Below are 21,983 nucleotides of genomic sequence, written 5' to 3'. Positions count from 1 at the left end.
AAGAAAACAGGATCATATTCATCTAGAAACAACAATACTAATGTTTTACCTCAGGAAGATCAGAAATCAATATTTGGTGGAATAACCATGATGTTTAATCCCAGCTTTCATGCAGAAGATCTGCTTACATTTTTGTGCCAAGAGCGGCATAAGGTCGCCCAAAAGACTGGTGGAAAGCATGCCAAGACGCATGAAAGCTGGGATTAAAAATCATGGTTATTCCGGACTACGGAACACATTGGCGGTTTGCAGTGATAGAACACGGACCCCATAGACTATAAGGGGTCTATGTGCTTTCTGCACGGTCTCCGCTCGGAACAAGCGGACAGAAAAGTAGTTCATGATCTACTTTCCTGTCCGCATGACTCGTGTGGAGACCGTGCGGAAAGCACACGGACCCCATTAGAGTCTATGGGATCCGTGTGCTCTCATAAGGTCACCGCTTGCCAATGCGTTCAGTAGTCCATTCGGGGGGCCCCCATGCGGACTCCCCCAAACAGATTACTAACGCAGATGTGAACGAGGCCTAAACTGGAAACCCCTTTAATCTCTTTGTAATAGAAAGCTATGAATCGCTCTGATATAGTTAGATACAAGTAGTGGAATACTGAGAACGGCCTTGTCCGCATCCAGAGGCAGGAAACCCGTCCTTAGATGACCCTGAGTGTGTCTATAGTAGGCAATCCTGAAAACTAAACAGTATGAATTCCCGTCCAGGTTCTTTCTATCTACAACCACATATTTGGGGGGCACCTAGTAAGGCTCTTTTCACGCTGTGTGTCAGTGACCTGTTTGCCATATGTGATATAGATCCACAGGCCTCCATTTATCAAACAGAGGTTAACAGAGTGTCCTCATAACACTGGCACCTATGGCTGACAGATGTCACTAAGGCTGGGCTCACATTTGCATTGCAGTGACTGCCAAAAGAACGATTTCAGTCTAATAGAAAGGACACTCGATAGATAACATTACAGACATCAGTTGGTCATCTTGGATGTCTGCTCGTTTATCGGTCTGTGTGTCTGTTGTTCCGGATCGGGCGCAAATGTCAACATAGCATAAACTGCTTCCCTGCTTGCCTTCATGTCTGTGATTGCCACTAGGGGGCATGTATCTGACACAGATATATATAAACACACGGCTTCCATTCAGTTCACCATGTGCAGTGAGCTCCATCTAGTGGTGGCTGCATGCAGACAGAATTTTATCACTGTTCGGCTTTGTTCACATCTGTGTTGGAGATTAAAAATCACTCATCTCTATGCCGTGAACACAGCCTTAGGTCTATTATAGCATAGAAATGAGCAGTGGATTTGGAACTGTGTGCAAGGAAGCTTTAGATATCTATTATGAATTGGATCAGTACAGAACAATATAGCTATAGGATGTTTTCCGTTCTCCCTATATTTCCCTTAGTTTTGCTGTGGCCCTATCATATCTGACATCCCTGAACAGGACCGGAGATTTAGGGAACATTTACATGAGATTTTTTTTAGGGGTGAGGGGCTTAACTACAGTATATTAGAAGGTTGTATAACTTTACATTATTCAACATGTAAGGGTAATTTGCAGAATATCAGCCCCCGCCCTTTAATATCAGTATACTAGGAAATGACTTCCCTATTTTATGTAAAGCACCTTGTAAGGAAGTCCTCAATAACATCAGTATATAAGGCGTATACCTTATCCTGTTATGTCATATGTTCAGAAAAATGTGAATAACGTGTAGCCACAGATCTTTGCCCTCCAGGGGGTTAGATACTTCTATGGGGAACAGCATCTGCCTTTCCAATGAATAGGTCATACCACACCTCCAGGGGGCAGTATTCCATGGATATATGTTCTATAGGTGGACATAGCTACTTACTACAGTCAGCACTGTACATGGTGAGACCAGGATTATAAAATATACTATAAATATATTATAATTGATACTAAAAATTAAAGAAATAATCCAGGTACTCACCTCTGACTGCGGCTTAGGTTTCCCTTCAGTCCCTATAGGAAAGGAATAGGTTGTTGTTTAGGGCTGTGACTTCTTGGTAAAATTTACTTTTGCAAGTTAAACTTTTAGAACACTTGCACGGTATTACACAGTATTTTTTGGGGTACTGCAGATATATAGGGGGTATATCCAAGGGCGTAGCTATAGGATGTGCAGTGGTAGCAGTTGCTACTGACTCCTGAGAGTGCCCCAAAGATCCCTCTGCCACATAAAATTTACCATTACTCTAAATGGCACATGGCAGGTAGATGCCTCACTACAGATTTTACATTGGGGTCCAGGAGCTTCAAGTTAAGGGTGCATTCACACAGAGTAACGTTGGCGTTTTTTGTGCTTATTTTGGCACATAGCACCGCGTTAACGCCGCGTATACGCCGCGCTATTTTGCGGTCGAGTTAAATGGCGCAAACGCGGCGTATACGCGGCGTTAACGCGGAGCTATGTGCCAAAATAAGCACAAAAAACGCCAACGTTACTCTGTGTGAATGCAGCCTTACGCCTCTGGGCATCTATTGAGAACTCTATACGTAGCTCTGTCATCAAGGCCCAAGTCTACAATACTTCTCTTGTGCTGCACCTGGACTCCCAAAATCCACAGCCATGTTACCACAGATTTAGCTATAATTTAGTGGTATTGGGGCTTATACTTATGAAAGTACTATGGGTAAAGGCACGTATAAGCTCACCCAGGGCTGGCATAAGAATCAGAGACCCGTGGTACCTGCTTTGTGGATGTGGACAATACAGTGGGGTGGGCTTACTTCTTAATGTACTTTTTGTGTTCTTACCTGTAGCAATATCAGTGTGTGTGCTGATCTGTAGAGAAGAAATGAGCATTTATGTTATCAGGTAACTATATGCAGGTTTTCACTATTTTACTTTTACATGGCACTCCAGCCTAAAGAAAAACTATTTTGTGCCAAGATGCTTTGCATAATACAGACCCCCTTCCTTCAGTCTGACACCCCATTCTGGAGATTCCTGACATCTACAACTGTCCAGATGAATTTGTCTTCTATTGCCTTACTAAGGGTGGATTCACACACAATCATTTAGAAAAAAACCACTGTGGTATTTCAGGTTTGTTTGCTGCAAAATTGCTGCATCCAATTGTTTATATGATAGTCAGTTGTGAATCATGAAATGTTTTGCAAACAGCATTTTTTGTAGTGGCAAACGAACCACAGGACACTCATCATGATGTGACATCATCCTTACAGTATAAGGCCCTGGCCGGTATATAGTATATACTATTACGGGCTTTGCAGTGTTTTGTAAAAATATGGGTACAGGTGTCAGACATGAGTGCAGGTACTAGACATGGGTACAGCTGTCACAGATGGGTACAGGTGTCACACATGGGTACAAGTACTAGACATGGGTACAGCTGTCAGACATGAGTGCAAGTACTAGACATGGGTACAGCTGTCACAGATGGGTACAAGTGTCACACATGGGTACAGGTGTCACACATGGGTACAGGTATCAGACATGAGTGCAGGTACTAGACATGGGTACAGCTGTCACAGATGGGTACAGGTGTCACACATGGGTACAGGTGTCACACATGGGTACAGGTATCAGACATGAGTGCAGGTACTAGACATGGGTACAGCTGTCACAGATGGGTACAGGTGTCACAAATGGGTACAAGTACTAGACATGGGTACAGGTATCAGACATGAGTGCAGGTACTAGACATGGGTACAGCTGTCACATATGGGTACAGGTGTCACACATGGGTACAAGTACTAGACATGGGTACAGGTATCAGACATGAGTGCAGGTACTAGACATGGGTACAGCTGTCACAGATGGGTACAGGTGTCACACATGGGTACAAGTACTAGACATGGGTACAGGTATCAGACATGAGTGCAGGTACTAGACATGGGTACAGCTGTCACATATGGGTACAGGTGTCACACATGGGTACAAGTACTAGACATGGGTACAGGTATCAGACATGAGTGCAGGTACTAGACATGGGTACAGCTGTCACACATGGGTACAAGTACTAGACATGGGTACAGGTATCAGACATGAGTGCAGGTACTAGACATGGGTACAGCTGTCACATATGGGTACAGGTGTCACACATGGGTACAAGTACTAGACATGGATACAGGTGTCAGACATGAGTGCAGGTACTAGACATGGGTACAGCTGTCACAGATGGGTACAGGTGTCACACATGGGTACAAGTACTAGACATGGGCACAGGTATCAGACATGAGTGCAGGTACTAGACATGGGTACAGCTGTCACAGATGGGTACAGGTGTCACACATGGGTACAAGTACTAGACATGGGTACAGCTGTCAGACATGAGTGCAGGTACTAGACATGGGTACAGCTGTCACATATGGGTACAGGTGTCACACATGGGTACAAGTACTAGACATGGATACAGGTGTCAGACATGAGTGCAGGTACTAGACATGGGTACAGCTGTCACATATGGGTACAGGTGTCACACATGGGTACAAGTACTAGACATGGATACAGGTGTCAGACATGAGTGCAGGTACTAGACATGGGTACAGCTGTCACATATGGGTACAGGTGTCACAAATGGGTACAAGTACTAGACATGGATACAGGTGTCAGACATGAGTGCAGGTACTAGACATGGGTACAGCTGTCACAGATGGGTACAGGTGTCACACATGGGTACAAGTACTAGACATGGGTACAGGTATCAGACATGAGTGCAGGTACTAGACATGGGTACAGCTGTCACAGATGGGTACAGGTGTCACACATGGGTACAAGTACTAGACATGGGTACAGCTGTCAGACATGAGTGCAGGTACTAGACATGGGTACAGCTGTCACAGATGGGTACAGGTGTCACACATGGGTACAAGTACTAGACATGGGTACAGCTGTCAGACATGAGTGCAGGTACTAGACATGGGTACAGCTGTCACATATGGGTACAGGTGTCACACATGGGTACAAGTACTAGACATGGATACAGATGTCAGACATGAGTGCAGGTACTAGACATGGGTACAGCTGTCACAGATGGGTACAGGTGTCACACATGGGTACAAGTACTAGACATGGGTACAGCTGTCAGACATGAGTGCAGGTACTAGACATGGGTACAGCTGTCACATATGGGTACAGGTGTCACAAATGGGTACAAGTACTAGACATGGATACAGGTGTCAGACATGAGTGCAGGTACTAGACATGGGTACAGCTGTCACAGATGGGTACAGGTGTCACACATGGGTACAAGTACTAGACATGGGTACAGCTGTCAGACATGAGTGCAGGTACTAGACATGGGTACAGCTGTCACAGATGGGTACAGGTGTCACACATGGGTACAAGTACTAGACATGGGTACAGCTGTCACAGATGGGTACAGGTGTCACACATGGGTACAAGTACTAGACATGGGTACAGGTATCAGACATGAGTGCAGGTACTAGACATGGGTACAGCTGTCACAGATGGGTACAGGTGTCACACATGGGTACAAGTACTAGACATGGGTACAGGTATCAGACATGAATGCAGGTACTAGACATGGGTACAGCTGTCACAGATGGGTACAGGTGTCACACATGGGTACAAGTACTAAACATGGGTACAGGTATCAGACATGAGTGCAGGTACTAGACATGGGTACAGCTGTCACAGATGGGTACAGGTGTCACACATGGGTACAAGTACTAGACATGGGTACAGGTATCAGACATGAATGCAGGTACTAGACATGGGTACAGCTGTCACAGATGGGTACAGGTGTCACACATGGGTACAAGTACTAGACATGGGTACAGGTATCAGACATGAATGTAGGTACTAGACATGGGTACAGCTGTCACAGATGGGTACAAGTGTCACACATGGGTACAGGTACTAGGCATGTGTACAGATATCAGACATGGATATAGGTGTCAGATGTGGGTAAAGATACTAGACATGGGTATAGGTGCCACACATGGGTACAGGTACTAGATATGGGTACAAGTGTCACACATGGGTACAGGTACTAGATATGGGTACAGATGTCAGACATGGATATAGGTGTTAGATGGGGGTAAAGGTACTAGACATGGGTATAGGTGCCACACATGGGTACAGGTGTCAGACACAGGTGCAGGACTAGACATAGTACAGGTATCAAACATAAGTGATAGCCTCAGCAATAGTAGATTTTGAATCTACTTTCATGACTACTTTGCATAGCCAGCCATAAGAAAAACATTGCAGCATCGGATTGACCTGTACTACAATGCTCTGACCAGTTGTTATGGGCAAAAAAGACAATTTTACTTTTGCATATAGTTAATAAATGAGTCTTTATGTGCCTCGTGTAGTCCTAGTAAATGGCCACCTGTCTTCTGCATTGTAATCATGTCTCAGAAATAAGAACATGATGTCACACAATGCCAACTAGAGAGCCAAGGAGAATTTGGCACACTTAAGGATCATTGTCGTCTTAGCCAAGATGGGAATAAGACCCAATGGCCCAACCAGCAGGCCAGGACTTTTGGAAACAGCTTTTGTTCTATGGTGTTTCCAAAACTCCATAGAAGTAGATAAAGGTTACAGAAACAGTGTAGCTTCTCTGTTCTACTCTGTATCCATAAGTCCCATAGAGGAGAATAGAAGTTATGGAAACAAATGAAAACATTCACGTTCAGCTGTTTCCATAACTCCTGATCACTCCGGTGTGGCAAAAACGTGGGTACTCTCATCTCCACCATTAAAGACTGAGATGGGAATAAGCCTTTATGACATGTAAAAGTGTTTCCGGCCATCCATTTGGGCACCACTATGGACAGATCTGCCTGTTCTCCAGGATGAGGCCAATTGTAAAGATGAAGATTTATAGATTTTATTACCTGTGTCTCCAATAATGTCAAGTACAGATCTAAAATGAAGGATACAACAATCTGCAGTCGATTACATGAAGTTGTAGGCAGCCAAAATGTCATCTTTTACATCAATACTGGTCACACACATAATATTATACACACAAGCTCACTCAGTTGTACACACCACATGGTGGCCAATACTAATTTTTAGTGCAGGCCAACTTAAATGGGTTTGTAAGGGTCAGGGATGCTAATATGGATAGTCTATCATTGGGCTAGGCCATCAATATCAGATCGCTGGGCATCTGACTCTCTGACTCCCATCAATTCACTGTTTAAAGGGTCAAAATGCTTCAATTAGATTGGACAAAGCTGCAATACGGTTCACCACTGCTGCTAAGTGTACTAAGTATAAGTGTGCAAATAGACAGACTAATATAATGTACACAGTGAAGAGACCTCGGCACAGAATTCCGATCGCGATCGTGAAATTTACTCGATCGCCGATCGGAATCCGATCTTTTCCGATCCTGATCTCTCAACCCTAGTCAGAATCGATTTTAGGTGGAGATGGAGTCAGAAAAAAAGTTATCAACTCCAGCTTGAAGATAAAATTATTCATTATTATTAATGATATGATACAATTATTAATATGATAGATAATTAGATGTATAGTCTGTTATATATTTGTTTTCATAGTAATCGGTCACCAGATTTCTAATAAAGCGTGCTTGGTTCACACTAGTGTTGGCTGTCCGACTTAGAGACCATCTCCAATGGTTTCCGAGTCTGTGTCTTTCACAATATGAATGAAATAATACATGCTATCATTTTTTTCTGTCATGACCTTCAGTATTGCCTGCGGGAGGTTACAGTGCTGTCCTTTGTACACATGAACAGCACACGCTAAAATACTTTGTGTGAATTAGCCCTTAGACAATACATCATCTTTACCATCCATTCCTCGAGGGAAGTTGTTGTTGCACACTGGTGGTGAACGCATGGCCGTACAGGGAAGGGACATCCTGCGATCAGGAAGGGGAAGAGGGGGACCATGTTTGGTGGGTGGTCCTGGTCTAGTTTGCTTTGGTGCTGCAAGATAAGAAATGAATGTTAGTGCCCACCATGGATCCAACACAGCGATAACCATATGTAAGGTACCACCACACAACCGGTCAACATCTACCTACATTCAGAACAATAAATCCCTCAGTGCATCACGTCTACCCCATTTCCCCGAAAATAAGTCATCCCCCGAAAGTAAGGCATAGCAGAGGTTTTGTTGAATTGCCTAATATAAGACACCCCCCTAAAGTAAGACATAGTAAAGTTTTCATTTGAAAGCATGCCCGGACAGTACACACACATGCAGCTGGGATTCTTTTTATAACACTGCTGTCGTCCCCTACCTTCACCATCCGGTGCAGAGCAGCTACATGCAGGAAGCTGCATAAGACTGTCACCTGTGTCACTGATGTTCCCTTCAGCAACCATGACTTGTAAATATGCAGGCAATGCATCAAGAGTCCTGTGGCCTGCTGCTATCCCCGTTGTCCCCTAGTACCAGATGGAGAACACAGTCTGCCGTTGTTCCGCCGCCATTACACTGTACGATGCCCCTGCTGCGTTGTACCATATGAGCGTGCTGTCGTGAGCGTATATAATAAATGTTCATTTTTTTTGTGTTCAGCAATAAATGTGAATTCTTCTTCATTGAAAAAAATAAGACATCCCCTGAGTATAAGACGTAGCGCAAAGCCCCGCTCATGAGTCTTCTTCACTCCAGGGACTCCGGTCCTTCCTGTATCCAGGCCCCTCTGTTGAGCATTAAAGCCTCTACTTGGGCTTGGGGATATCTCCTGTCACACACTGCCATTGAGGACCTGGTCCCCTTGATAAAAATGCCTCTGCTTTACATGACCGCATTCCTTCCCCAGATGTAAATCCGTGGTTGGATTGACAGAGGTCTCTATAGGATTTCACAATCATATGATAATGACTGACTTAAATCTTTCACTATGTTGCGTACTGAGTTTAATATCCCTAGCAATTATTTTTTTAAGTACCGTATTTTACGGACTATAAGGCGCACTGGACTATAAGCCGCATTGCCCATGAGCGCCTTATAGTCCGTCTCGGTTCATATATAAGGCGCACCGGACTATAAGCCGCAGTCCGGGGTGCATTATATCTTATTGAAAGCGGCGGCAGGCAGACTTTGCCAGCGGCCGCTTAACCCCCCGCGTGCCAGCCGCTTCTATTGGAAGCGCTCGGCAGGCGAGGAGGGGCTCTATCAGCAAAATCATGCTGATAGAGCCCAACCGTAAACGTTAGGTTAAACTACCCCCCCCCCCCCCCCGTTTTAAAATAAAAGCCTGAAACAGAATGTCAAACTTACCGAGCGGTGTAGGGTGGGCGGGCATCCAGGCCTCCTCTTCCTCCGATGTTCCGTCCTCCTCCGGCGCTCGCAAGCTGATAATGGCCAGGGCACATGCGCAGTAGAAGCATTATGATATTGCGCATGCGCCCCGGCCATTATCAGCGAGCGCCGGAGGAGAAGGACGGAACATCGGAGGCAGAGGAGGCCTGAATGCCCGCCCGCCTGCCATGCACCGCTGGGTAAGTTTCACGTTCTGTTTCAGGCCGGCGTGACAGCAGGGCTGCCGGACACTTCCTATTCATTTCTATGGGAGCCGACATGCGAGCGCTCCCCATAGAAATGAATGGACTGCTTTTTTCCATTCATTTCTATAGGGAGCGATCGCATGCCGGCTCCCATAGAAATGTATAGGAAGTGTCCGGCAGCCCTGCTGTAACGCCGGCGTGTACGGTTGTGATACACGCCGGCATTCGGTAGTGTGAATGCACCCTTACGGTGCATTTTATGTATGTATGGAAGCGGCACGCAGTCTTTGCCGCCGCTTCCATCCATATATAAGCCGCACCGGACTATAAGCCGCACTTACGATTTCTGAGGAAATCGTAGGTTTTTATGTGCGGCTTATAGTCCGGAAAATACGGTACTTCCAAATTCGGCACCTTCTACAAACTCTTGGAGCCTCGAGACTTGTTTTTCCAAGGCTAGCCTTTCGGTTATGGAGACAGTCTCCTGCCCGAGGTGGCACCTCTGCATTCTATAGTTTTCTCTTGATTCCATCTACGCAGGTCAAACCCCTTTGCCTATTGCGTTGGGAAGCTGACCTAGCCAGAACCATTCCCCTGACGGAGTGGCATAAGGCCTTTGGATTTGTTAAGAAGGTGTCCAGGGGTGCTTCACATTGGGAGATGGCGCAAAAAATTATGCTGCGCTGGTATAGGACTCCTGTTCAATTGGCTCATATGAATTCCTCTACCTCAAGGCTATGTTCGCAGGGCTGCAGTCGTGTAGGCTCATTTATTCATATGTGGTGGGAGTGTCCCCCAATTTCAGGCGTTTTGGGTAGCAGTGTTTCAGTTCATGTCTTCCATTGTTGGTCTCCCTATTCCTCCCTCCCCAGGGTTAGCGCTGTGTTTCTTGGATCCTGGCTCTTTTCTAACGGGTACGTAGGTTGTCTTGGGCCAAATAATCCTAGCAGCTAGGTCCGTGATTGCCCGACAATGGAAATCAGCATTATGTTTGACTGTAAACATCATGTCAACCTAGCGTTTATACCGGAGCGTATGCTGGCCAGTAAAGGGCACACTTTTTCTACCGACACCGAAGATCTCGACCGACCCCTCCTCTGCACTCTATTATGTCCCTTAGTAAGCCTGGCACACAGTATTATGTCCCTTAGTGGCCCCTGCATACAGTATTATGCCCCTTAGTGGCCCCTGCACACAGTATTATGCCCCATAGTGGCCCCTGCACACAGTATTATGCCCCTTAGTGGCCCCTGCACACAGTATTATGTCCCTTAGTGGCCCCTGCACACAGTATTATGTCCATTAGTGGCCCCTGCACACAGTATTATGCCCCATGGTGGTCCCTGCACACAGTATTATGTCCCTTAGTGGCCCCTGCACACAGTATTATGTCCATTAGTGGCCCCTGCACACAGTATTATCCCCCATAGTGGCCCCTGCACACAGTATTATGTCCATTAGTGGCCCCTGCACACAGTATTATGTCCATTAGTGGCCCCCCGTACACAGTATTATGTCCCATAGTGGTCCCTGCACACAGTATTATGTCCATTAGTGGCCCCCCGTACACAGTATTATGCCCCATAGTGGTCCCTGCACACAGTATTATGTCCCTTAGTGGCCCCTGCACACAGTATTATCCCCAATAGTGGCCCCTGCCCACAGTATTATCCCCAATAGTGGCCCCTGCACACAGTATTATCCCCCATAGTGGCCCCTGCACACAGTATTATCCCCCATAGTGTCCCCTGCACACAGTATTATCCCCAATAGTGGCCCCTGCACACAGTATTATCCCCAATAGTGGCCCCTGCCCACAGTATTATCCCCCATAGTGGCCCCTGCACACAGTATTATCCCCAATAGTGGCTCCTGCACACAGTATTATCCCCCATAGTGTCCCCTGAACACAGTATTATGTCCTGCTGTGGACACCCATAAACAATTATACTCTGGGGTCTTTTCAGACCCCAGAGTATAATAATCGGAGACCCGGGGGAATAAAAACATTAAAAAAAACAGTTGCTTACCTGTCCCCCGGCTCCTATGCTGTTGGCCGCCGCTCTCATCCTTCTTTAATGACGTTGGACGGCACATGACCCAGGAAGCAGGCCGGGTTCATGTGACGTCAGAGACATCAGACACGAATGACGGAGGCCTAGCAGGATCGTGGAGAGGTAAGTAGCAGTATTTTTTACGTTCCCTTACCTCTCCCGGTCCGCCGATCATTATACTCGGGGTCTGCAAAGACGCCCAAGTATAATGATAGTATTTGTGGGGCCCGCGGTGTCACTTGCCGATCCCGGCCCTGCCAGGATCGGCAAGTAAATAGGGCCCGTAATGGCCTATTAAAAAAAAAACAAAAAAAAACGCAGCGGTAGCGGCTGTCACCGGGCCCCCTAATGGCCTGGGCCCTGTGGCAGCCGCCTCCGCTGCCTCTACGGTAGTTACGCCACTGCTTTGGTCTTCTTATGTAAGGAACAAAAGGGACTCCCAACCCCGGATTTTGCCTCCTTCCTCTGGAGCTCCCTGATAGCAGCTTTTCTTAATTGAGTTAGTGGTGACTGTACCGCTGGGCCCCACCTTAGTCTCTTGACCGAGATTTACATTTTATATGCTGTGAAGCTGAGTTGGACATAGATAAGTGTTATATCTATTATGTTGTTGCGGTTGTTATTATTTTACTGTTTTCTCACATCCTCCCTCCCCCTTCCTTTTTGCTCAGCTCCCAGATCCATTTGAAGCAACCTTGAGTTGTCGACAGAAAGAGTTGTACTTACTAGAGATGAGCGAGTAGTATTCAATATTCGTATCGGTCGAATACCACGCGGGAAAAGTCCATTGAATTCAATGCAAAAACCTCCTCGTGCTCCTCGTCCTGCTACTTCCGGAACTTGGAGGATCCAAGGTGTCGAACTTTGGTTTCCATGGAAACCAGAACAACATTCCCGTTTTTTCCCATAGACTATAATAGGATTCGATATTCGAACGCATACTGCTCGCTCATCTCTAGTACTTACTCACAGTGTCGGACTGGCCCGCTGGGAAACCGGGGAATCCCCCGGTAGGCCCCGAGCCTTGACTGTCAGTGCTCATTTCCTCAATGCTGAAGGACTGGCCAGGGGCCCGATCGGCATTTCAGGGGCTGGTTCGGGCCCCTGTCCAGTGCATTTGCATTGATAAACTGAGCACTGCTAGTGGCAGGGGGCCCAATCGGTAAGCTCGGGGGCCCCAGGCTGCCGGCAGCACTGTAATGAATAAAGAAGCACGGCTGCCGGCAGTTTCCCAGGGCCCAGACACTTACACCGAGGGGCCTCCTACCAGGGGTATACTTTCCCTATTAATATAGTATACTCCTAGCAGGCGGCCCCTCTGTGTAAGTGTCGGGGCCCTGGGAAACTGCGGCAGCTGTGCTTCTTTATTCATACATCGGGAGGATTGAGGGCTGCGACAGATATTCCTGCACTCTTAGGAAGCGATCTCTCTGCAAGCCCGGACATTTCCCCCTCCCCCTCCTCTTCAGACTGAGTCATCGCTTACATCGGCCCGTGTGGGGACAGAGGAGTCTGCTGCTGCTGCTTCACAAATGTGAGTATATTTTTTTCTTTTTTTTGGTAAACTGTAATATTTAATATGTATATGTGTACACTTGTTTAACCCTTAAGTCCTATCATGGTGTCTATCATACACACTACCATACACATATCATTATGATAGACACCATGATAGTACTTAAGGGTTAAAGCATGTGTCTTGTATACTGTGTGAGGACTATATGTTTGTATACAGGTATGTGTGTGTGTATATACAGTATGCTATAATAATAATGTGTGAGTGTATGTATATATGTGAGTATATATAGTATATATGGTATATGAATGTATGTAAATGTGTATATGCTAGATATATATATATATATATATATATATATATATGTGTGTGAGTGAGTATATATGAATGTATATGTATGAGTGTGTAGGTAACTGTTGCAGTTTTTGGAAATTGCAGCACTTATACCTACGGAAACACCTACAGTGTCCCTATAGGTATAATGGAAGCAGAAAGTCCTCAGAGCAAACCTCTGTGGAGTTTCTGCAAAAAGCACTGCAGGAAAAACTGATATGTTGCCGCCGGGGGTTTTCCTGCAGCGCTTTTTGGCTGTGGGACGCTGTGTTAGGTCTTATCCTTATAGTGTGATGTACAGTATATTGAGATGTTAAAGAGGAGCTTTCACCTCCTGGGGCACATGCGGTTTTATATACCGCTAGAAAGCCAACAGTGCGCTGAATTCAGTGCAGCTTTCCAGTTCTGTGCCCCCGGTGAAGAGCTATCGGTCCCGGTACCGTAGCTCTTCACTGTCAGAAGGGGTTTCTTACAGTCAGTCAGGAACGTCCTTCTTCCCAGCAGCGCCTATTGTGCTGTACTATGAGATCGAGGAGGAACGCCCCCTCGCCTCCTGATAATGCTCGTCCATAGACGTGTACTGGGGAGAGGTAGCATTCCTCACCGCTCAGCGTCATCACTAGGCAGTAAGCAAAGCCCCCTCACACAGTACAGCGCAATAGACGCTACTGTGAGGAAGGGCGTTACTGATTGACTGTCAGAAACGCCCTTCTGACAGTGAAGAGCTACGGTACCGGCACCGATAGCTCTTCACCGGGAGCACAGAACGGGAAAGCTGCACTGAATTCAGCACACTGTCGGCTTTCTAGCGGTGTATTAAACCGCATGTGCCCCAAATTGTGAAAGGTCCTCTTTAAGGATTAGGCGCAACAGTGAGACGCAGTGTTTTTCATTGAGCTTTTGTCCCCAGCACCCCGTTATCCTCCTGCCTGTGTCTGTTCAGTCTCATGACCTTATTTCTGGAAATCCTGTATCTAATTGGTTTCAGTGGTCCCATGAGGTGCAGGACTCCCAGAAAGGAGGTGCTGGCACGCGACTAAATGGACACTGACGGCGGACAATGGTGCAATGGGGACAGATGAAGGCGCTTTTTATTTATTTTTTATTTTACACCTCCCGCCAGGCACATGGGTTGATCCAATTCCTGGACAAATCTTTAAAGAATTTATCCAACTTTATAATATTGATGGTCTGTCCTTAGGATAGGCCATCAATATTACATCTGTGATGATACAACAGCCAGGACCTCTGCAGATCAGCTCTTCCAGGACAGTGTGGCTACAGGTAATAGTAACATTTCTAGGAGCTGCGCTGTTCACTTTCCATACAGAGTGTAGCAGTAGGTTTAGGTAGTATGTTGTTGCACATTGTATGGCAGGTGAGCAGCATGGCTCCCGAGATGGTATTACCTTTAGCTGCCCTGTCTCGGTATCGCTGGTCTGCAGGGTCCTGGTGGTGGGCCCCTAGAAATAATTCCACTGGTGGGCCCTAGACACCCCAGTCCGACCCTGCTTACTCATGTGGTGTGCAGTTGTTCTTATTCTTCCACTGTACACTGGTATTGTATTTCTGTTTAATATGTATGAGGTCACTCCTTCCATGCCATATTTATGGTCTGTTGTAGGAGCGTGTTATTATTTTCCCTGCATTCTTTTTCCTTTCCTGTATTTGAAAAAAATTTTCTCAATAAAAACTAAATTTAAAATAAATAAGACGTAGCGCCTCTTTAGGAGGAAAAATTAATATAAAATACTGTCTTATTTTCAGGGAAACACGGCAGATGTCAGGCCAACCAGTAACTTTCCTGCCTGGGCCCCATCTTCTCTATCACACTGCAGGGGTCCAAATCACCAATTATTTATTATTTTAAGTCACCTCCCCTGGGCTAGCATTGATTAAAAAGGGGCCCAGCGACATGCCAGGGCCCATTTTCAGTTACAATATATATAGTGGACAGGGAACCAGGCTTTCCCAAACCGCTATCATAGTGGTCAAGGGCCTCGGCCATCTCCAGTTGGCTGTAAGTCCCGTACCCTGCTGGGCCTGATCGTAGTCACAACCCCCTGCAACCATAATCGTTACGCCACTGACCTTACGTCCTTCCTTCCTGGGCCCCATCTTCTCTATCACACTGCAGGGGTCCAAATCACTCATCCCCCTGCATTTCATTTTTTTTCTGCTGCTTGACATACGATACTGTGTGGACACATACCCCTGGCCCACAGAGATAAGAGGGCTCTAGGTCAAGGGAAGAGCGAGGTAGCAAAATACTGACAGCATCCCAGAATAGAAACAGTCAAAGGCAAGGGATAAGCAATAGAGATGTGCGAATATACTCGATCGAATACTTCAGATGCATAGCCCCTGGCGGCAGGGAAGGTGGGAGGGGCAGTAAAAATTCAAAGCCCCGAAAGTGTTTATGCAGCGGGAGTCATGCAGCCAAGGTATTCGAACGAGTATATTCACTTATCTCTAATAAACAAGAAGTTACTATTGGATAATGCATTCATGTCGGTTACATTTCTTGGAATGTGAGGACGAATGTCATGTGATATTTGCATGTATACTAGCACTGTATGTATCTATAGCCACCACATGACATCACAGAGCACATGACATCATAGACACCACATGACATCACAATGGGTTTTGAGTGTAAACAGTTCTTAACCTCGGCCATCTTGTGTCACTTGAGCTTGACTGCTTGAAGAGGACAGGTATGTAACTCTTCACTCAATGCTGAGGCCTTGTTCACACCTCATGTACCTTTTGAAAAATCTCAGTTAGGCTAAGGCCCCACGTAGCAGGAGTAAGTGAAAAAGCGCTGCGGGAAAAACCGTGACAGAAACGCATTGCGTGTTTTCCTGCAGTGCTTTTTACAGAACCTCTGCGGACTCTCTACTTCTATGATACCTATAGGGAAACCTCCAGCGTTTCTGTATGTATTATTGACATGATTTCCAAAAACACATTGGTTTTGGAATTTGCCGTATTTCCACTGCGTATATTTTCTAGAATCCCATCCACTTTGCAGGGACTGTAAAATGCCACCGTTTTTGTCACATGGTGCCCCGGCCTATGAAGCCCTGTGCAATGTATTTCTTACTCTGATTGCCAAAGCAATTAATTACAAGAAAGATATTTCTAAGTAATGTTCCTTAACCTGCTTCTATAGACAATGTGCAGTTATGGGCATGTTGGAACCCGGCCTTATAGGTGATCCCTCATATGGACAATCCCTGCTCTACATGAGGATTCCTTAGCGGTAATCTGATGGCACGGATCTGGCAGCTCATACCCCCACCCATCATCTGTTATCACTGGGGGAAACTGTGTCCTCCCCAGGTCACATGTCAGTTTATTGCTGTATTTCCTTTAGTACATAGAGCAGTAGGTGATATGTATTACAGCAAAACAGGTCCCTTTAAGTGTATGTCATGTATCACAATATATCATGGCTTATATGTTGGGCTATGACACCATTTTATGTTGGTGCAGTCACTGTTATAAATCTGTAATGGTGATCATGTACATGATGGCTTATGGTCTTCATCTTGGCTGTATTGTAGACACCACATGACATCACAGGGAACATGACATCACCAACATTCCATGATGTCACAATGGGTGTAGAATGTCTACAGCTCTTAACCTGAGGCATCTTGTGTCACTTGACAGATAGAAGAGGACGGGACAGACGACTGCGGATCAAGATCACTTACATCAGTGTGCCAGTCTGAGGCATGAAGAAGAGGGAGTATGAGGGAGATTTATGGAGACCGGTGTATGTAACGCCAGCCTTCATATCCCCTGCAGGAGAGGTGCCGGCCTCTTCATAGATCAGGCGCACCCTCCACTAGGCCTCGCGCCTTCCAGATTTTAGGGATCATTTAAGTCAGTAAAGTGACATAAATGATAATAAACTTATTGTGCCACCTCCGCAGCGCAAAACAGAAAAAGTCTCAAATCTTTGTGCAAAACCCTCTTTTGCTCAGAAAATTGGTGACTTTTTTATGCCTTGAATGTCAGAAAACTGATGAACAAGGTATAATAATCCTGCCCCTATCAAAATTGTGGTTTATTTATGATATGAAGGTGTTTTTTTTAATTTGTTTTTTCTTACCAGTTCACCTGTATTGACGACGTTGGATTCGCTGGACGACGTTGGATTCGGTAGACGACGTTGGACGACGCTGGAGTAGGCAGCAGGCCATATATGATCCAGGGAGATATCCGATCGCCATTTCTGGGGTCAGGAAGGAATTTTTGGCCCCCATGTGGTAGAAGTCCCCGGGGGTTTGTTTCGCCTTCCTCTGGATCTTCGGGTCCAGTGACTGTCATCTCAGGACAAGGGTAGGACTGGTCAAAGTGAACAGAAAGTTCTTTGCCATCCATCATGCCTGACCTCCTGACATCTCAGTCACTGTGACCATTATTTAATTTAAAGTGCCAGTAATAATTTAATTACAATGTTGCCAATAAAAAAAAAAAAAAAAAAAAGAAGAAAAATCTACGTTGTGCTGTTTGTCTTTTTATCCGGTTTGTTCCTTACATAGTAGCAGTAGATGTGGCTGCTGATACTGCCTATAATAAAGTGTAGCTTTACATCACTCTGGTCACTGGGATACTACAATGTCAAATCCTGTTGTAGGTTACATTGCAAAAACCACAGGGTTCAGTGTTATAGGGTTTGGTCCCCCTGATGGGGGATAACACTGTGCATGCATCCTTCAGTCAGCAAGATCAACTGAACACAAGAGAGACAGAGGGTCTTACATAAAAATAGGGAATAGACTACGGGCCCTATAACAAAACCTGGAAAGGGGCCACTAAGCAAAGCCTGCTTTACCAGACAGTGGCCCACAGTAACTAACTGGTATATACTAAGTCAGTCTATGTAAAGGAGATAGTTGGAGTGATTTGCTGCAAATGTATCAAAAGGTGAAGCATCTAAAACCATCAGAGAATCCCATGTATTCCTGCTATGAGCCAGTGCACACAGTCCCTGCTTATCCCCTGTACTAGGTATATATAAGATGCAAGGTCTTGGTCGCTCTGGGTTCCTAGCAGTTAGGGGAGGTGGTGTTAGCCACTGGCTAGAGGGCTGTGTAGTGTCTCATAGAGCGCCTTCTGCTCTGTAGGTTAGGTAGTGGCCATTAGGATTAACAGGCAGTCCCACATCATATTTATATTTCCGTGTATGGGGATGCGTAGTGCGTCTTTTTTTTACGGGTCCAGGTGTACTTTTTAGTTCTACCATTTCGGGGAATGTCTATCGATTTGATCACTTTTTATTCAAATTTTTATCAGAGTTGAAACAGCAAAAAACCTAACTATATATTGGAATATGTGGAATATATATTGATGTCACTATAAACTAGACATGCAAGGTGTTCATTCCATGTCTATGAAACACAGGGATGATACAGTGTTGATTCCCCTGTAAGGTCAGTGCACCACGTGGCGTAAACACAGAGGCAAAAACCATAGCGTCTTACAGTTAGTTCTACTAGCCAATCCCATCCACACATTGCATAAAAATACGCACAACGTAAATGCTGTAATTTCCAAAACCATTGCGTTTTTGGAAATTCCAGCATGTCAATTATACCTACAGAAATGCTAGCAGTTTCCCTATAGGTATAACGGAAGCAGAAAGTCCGCAGTGAAAACCTTGGCGAACTTTCTGTGAAGAGTGTGGTGGGAAAAATGTGATGAGGCCCGCTATGTGGGGCCTAAGCCTAAACTACACCTACTGACTGTTCAATCCATGCCTACAAAGCACAGAGAATTTACCATTGCCTGTCTATGAGGAATAAGTATTAATGTCATAAACTAGACAGAGCACCTGTTCATTCCATACCTAGGAAGCTCAGGGAAGTTACTACATGCTTACATATGTGGAATACGTGTTCATTTCACTATAACCTATATGTAGAACCTGTTCATCTTATGTCTCCAGAGCTCTAGAATCTCATTGTACTTGTATTAATATTTATAGCAATTAATAACATTGTATCTTCTCTGTCATTATGTGTCCAGAGTATAATAACAGGTTCACTTCGGATGTTCACCAAACAAATACCAAATAAAGTGGCCCTATTCATCTATCCCCAATCACGGACACCTCCACTTCCCCTCCAGGGGGACCCATGCGTTGCATATCACATCCCTATGTTCAGCATCAGTAACCTGATATTGGATGCACAGCACCCCTAGAGGGTTGAAGGGGTAGTGGAGGCGGCCACGGACAAGGCTTGATAAATAAATAGGGTCTGATACATGCTGGAGCTACACTGGCAGGTAATGGTCTATTTTAAAAGTTATTTTCTAAGGTCGTGGGCCCCGGCTTCTACGGCCCCTGGGTGCAGCACTAACAGTTGGGCCTCAAAGCTCCATCTGCCACATAAAATATATCACTTCTAAATTGAGCCCCTTTCCAGATTTTGCTTTTGTTGCCTATGACAAGGGCATTGCCCCAGAGTATAATGATCAGAGGCCAAGGAGAGGTAAGGGAATTTCAAAAAATAGTGTTACTTACCTTTCCAGGCTCCAGACAGGCTTCGGACCTAGTTGTGTGACGTCTCTGATGTCACATGACCGGGGCCTGCGTCCTGGGTCATGTGACGTCCCGGACGTCATTGAAGATGGCCAACACCATTGAAGAGTTTTTAATGTTGGCATCCCCCTGGATCTCTGATTATTATACTCTGGGGTCTGAAATGACCCCAGAGTATAATAATTGCTCATGGGTAGAGATGAGCAAACACTATTTGAAACAGCCGGTTCGAATAGCATGCTCCCATAGAAATGAATGGACGTAGCCGGCATGCGGGGGGTTAAGACGTAGCATCTTTGGGAGCAAAAATTAATATAATACACTGTCTTATTTTCGGGGAAACAGGTTATGTGTTTCTTGCACTATTATTTCAGGGATGGGGGATATGGACAAGTCAGAATCATTTTCCAAAAGCAACATATCTCCAGTTCAGTTATTGTGTCGGCCATATTGAAGCCTGCTCAGGACTGGAACATTCATCATCTAAAAACGAACTTTATAAAAACTCACGTGGTCTCTGCTGCCACTGACCCTGGGGAAAAACAAGGATATAGGATGGTTAGAAGTCTGACGTAGGATATGGGCGGAGAAGGTGACAAGCCCATGCGGCATTACACAGTGGCGGATCCAGGGTTTGCGGGGCCCTGGGCAATTGACTTTGGCGGGGCCCTACTTACTGGGGGTCTCGCACTTCTAACCTGTACTTCCCAACTGTTGAAGACTAGAAAGAGGGCCCGCCCACTTTTATGTTGACTCCACCCATTCTCATTCAATTTTCATGTGATTCCACACAGTATAATCCTCCTACAGTCACCCGTAAATTATATCTCCCCCCATTTTCATATACACCCTTCATCTACCCCTAGTTTCATGTCCCCCCCTCTATCTCTGTCCCCAGTTTCATGCCATTCTCCCCCTTTATCTGCCCACAGTTTCATTTCCCCCCCGTCTCTGCCCCAGTGTCATGCCGTTCTCCCCCCTTCATCTGCCCCAGTGTCATGCCGTTCTCCCCCCTTCATCTGCCCCAATGTCATGCCATTCCCCCCCTTCATCTGCCCCAGTGTCATGCCGTTCTCCCCCTCCATCTGCCCCAGTGTCATGCTGTTCTCCCCCCCCTCCATCTGCCCCAGTGTCATGCAGTTCTCCCCCCTCCATCTGCCCCAGTGTCATGCCGTTCTCCCCCTCCATCTGCCCCAGTGTCATGCTGTTCTCCCCCCTCCATCTACCCCAGTGTCATGCCATTCTCCCCCCTCCATCTACCCCAGTGTCATGCCGTTCTTCCCCCTTCATCTGCCCCAGTGTCATGCCATTCTCCCCCCTCCATCTGCCCCAGTGTCATGCCATTCTCCCCCCTCCATCTGCCCCAGTGTCATGCCGTTCTTCCCCCCTTCATCTGCCCCAGTGCCATGGCATTCTCCCCCCTCCATCTGCCCTAGTGTCATGCCATTCTCCCCCCTCCATCTGCCCTAGTGTCATGCCGTTCTCCCCCTCTTCATCTGCCCCAGTGTCATGCCGTTCTCCCCCCTTCATCTGCCCCAGTGTCATGCCATTCTCCCCCCTCCATCTGCCCTAGTGTCATGCCGTTCTCCCCTTCATCTGCCCCAGTGTCATGCCGTTCTCCCCCTCCATCTGCCCCAGTGCCATGCCGTTCTCCCTCCTCCATCTGCCCCAGTGCCATGCCGTTCTCCCCCTTCATCTGCCCCAGTGTCATGCCGTTCTCCCTCCTCCATCTGCCCCAGTGTCATGCCGTTCTCCCTCCTCCATCTGCCCCAGTGCTATGCCGTTCTCCCTCCTCCAGCTGCCCCAGTGCCATGCTGTTCTCCCCCTCCATCTGCCCCAGTGTCATGCTGTTCTCACCCCCTCCATCTGCCCCAGTGCCATGCTGTTCTCCCCCCTCCATCTGCCCCAGTGTCATGCCGTTCTCACTCACACACACACACACACACTCACCATTCCTCGTTCCCTCGCAGCTCTCTCGCTCATACACATATTGTAGCCGCGATGTGATGACATCATCACATCGCGGCTACAAATGCCGGAGGCCCAG

At 46.4% G+C, this 21,983-nt stretch overlaps 2 protein-coding genes across 2 annotated transcripts in view; one reads left to right on the top strand and one right to left on the bottom strand.

Moving 5' to 3' along the window:
• POLM (DNA polymerase mu) overlaps positions 1–21,983 on the top strand; it is an 85,709-nt gene that overhangs the window by 14,195 nt on the left and 49,531 nt on the right. The gene's annotated exons all lie outside the window — the stretch shown is intronic.
• The window catches only part of SH2D6 (SH2 domain containing 6), a 38,798-nt gene that overhangs the window by 4,937 nt on the left and 11,878 nt on the right, over positions 1–21,983 (bottom strand). The window contains exons 7-9 of the mRNA XM_075275801.1: positions 20,447–20,468; positions 7,804–7,941; positions 6,877–6,905 (exon numbers count right to left, since the gene is read on the bottom strand). Of these exons, the coding sequence (XP_075131902.1) occupies positions 6,877–6,905; positions 7,804–7,941; positions 20,447–20,468 (189 nt within the window). The remainder of the gene's footprint in view (positions 1–6,876; positions 6,906–7,803; positions 7,942–20,446; positions 20,469–21,983) is intronic.

Source organism: Leptodactylus fuscus, chromosome 5, assembly GCF_031893055.1.
Source record: "Leptodactylus fuscus isolate aLepFus1 chromosome 5, aLepFus1.hap2, whole genome shotgun sequence".
NCBI lineage: Eukaryota > Metazoa > Chordata > Amphibia > Anura > Leptodactylidae > Leptodactylus > Leptodactylus fuscus.
The sequence above is the reverse complement of the archived record's forward strand: the minus strand, read 5'-3'. Positions and strand labels throughout refer to the sequence as shown.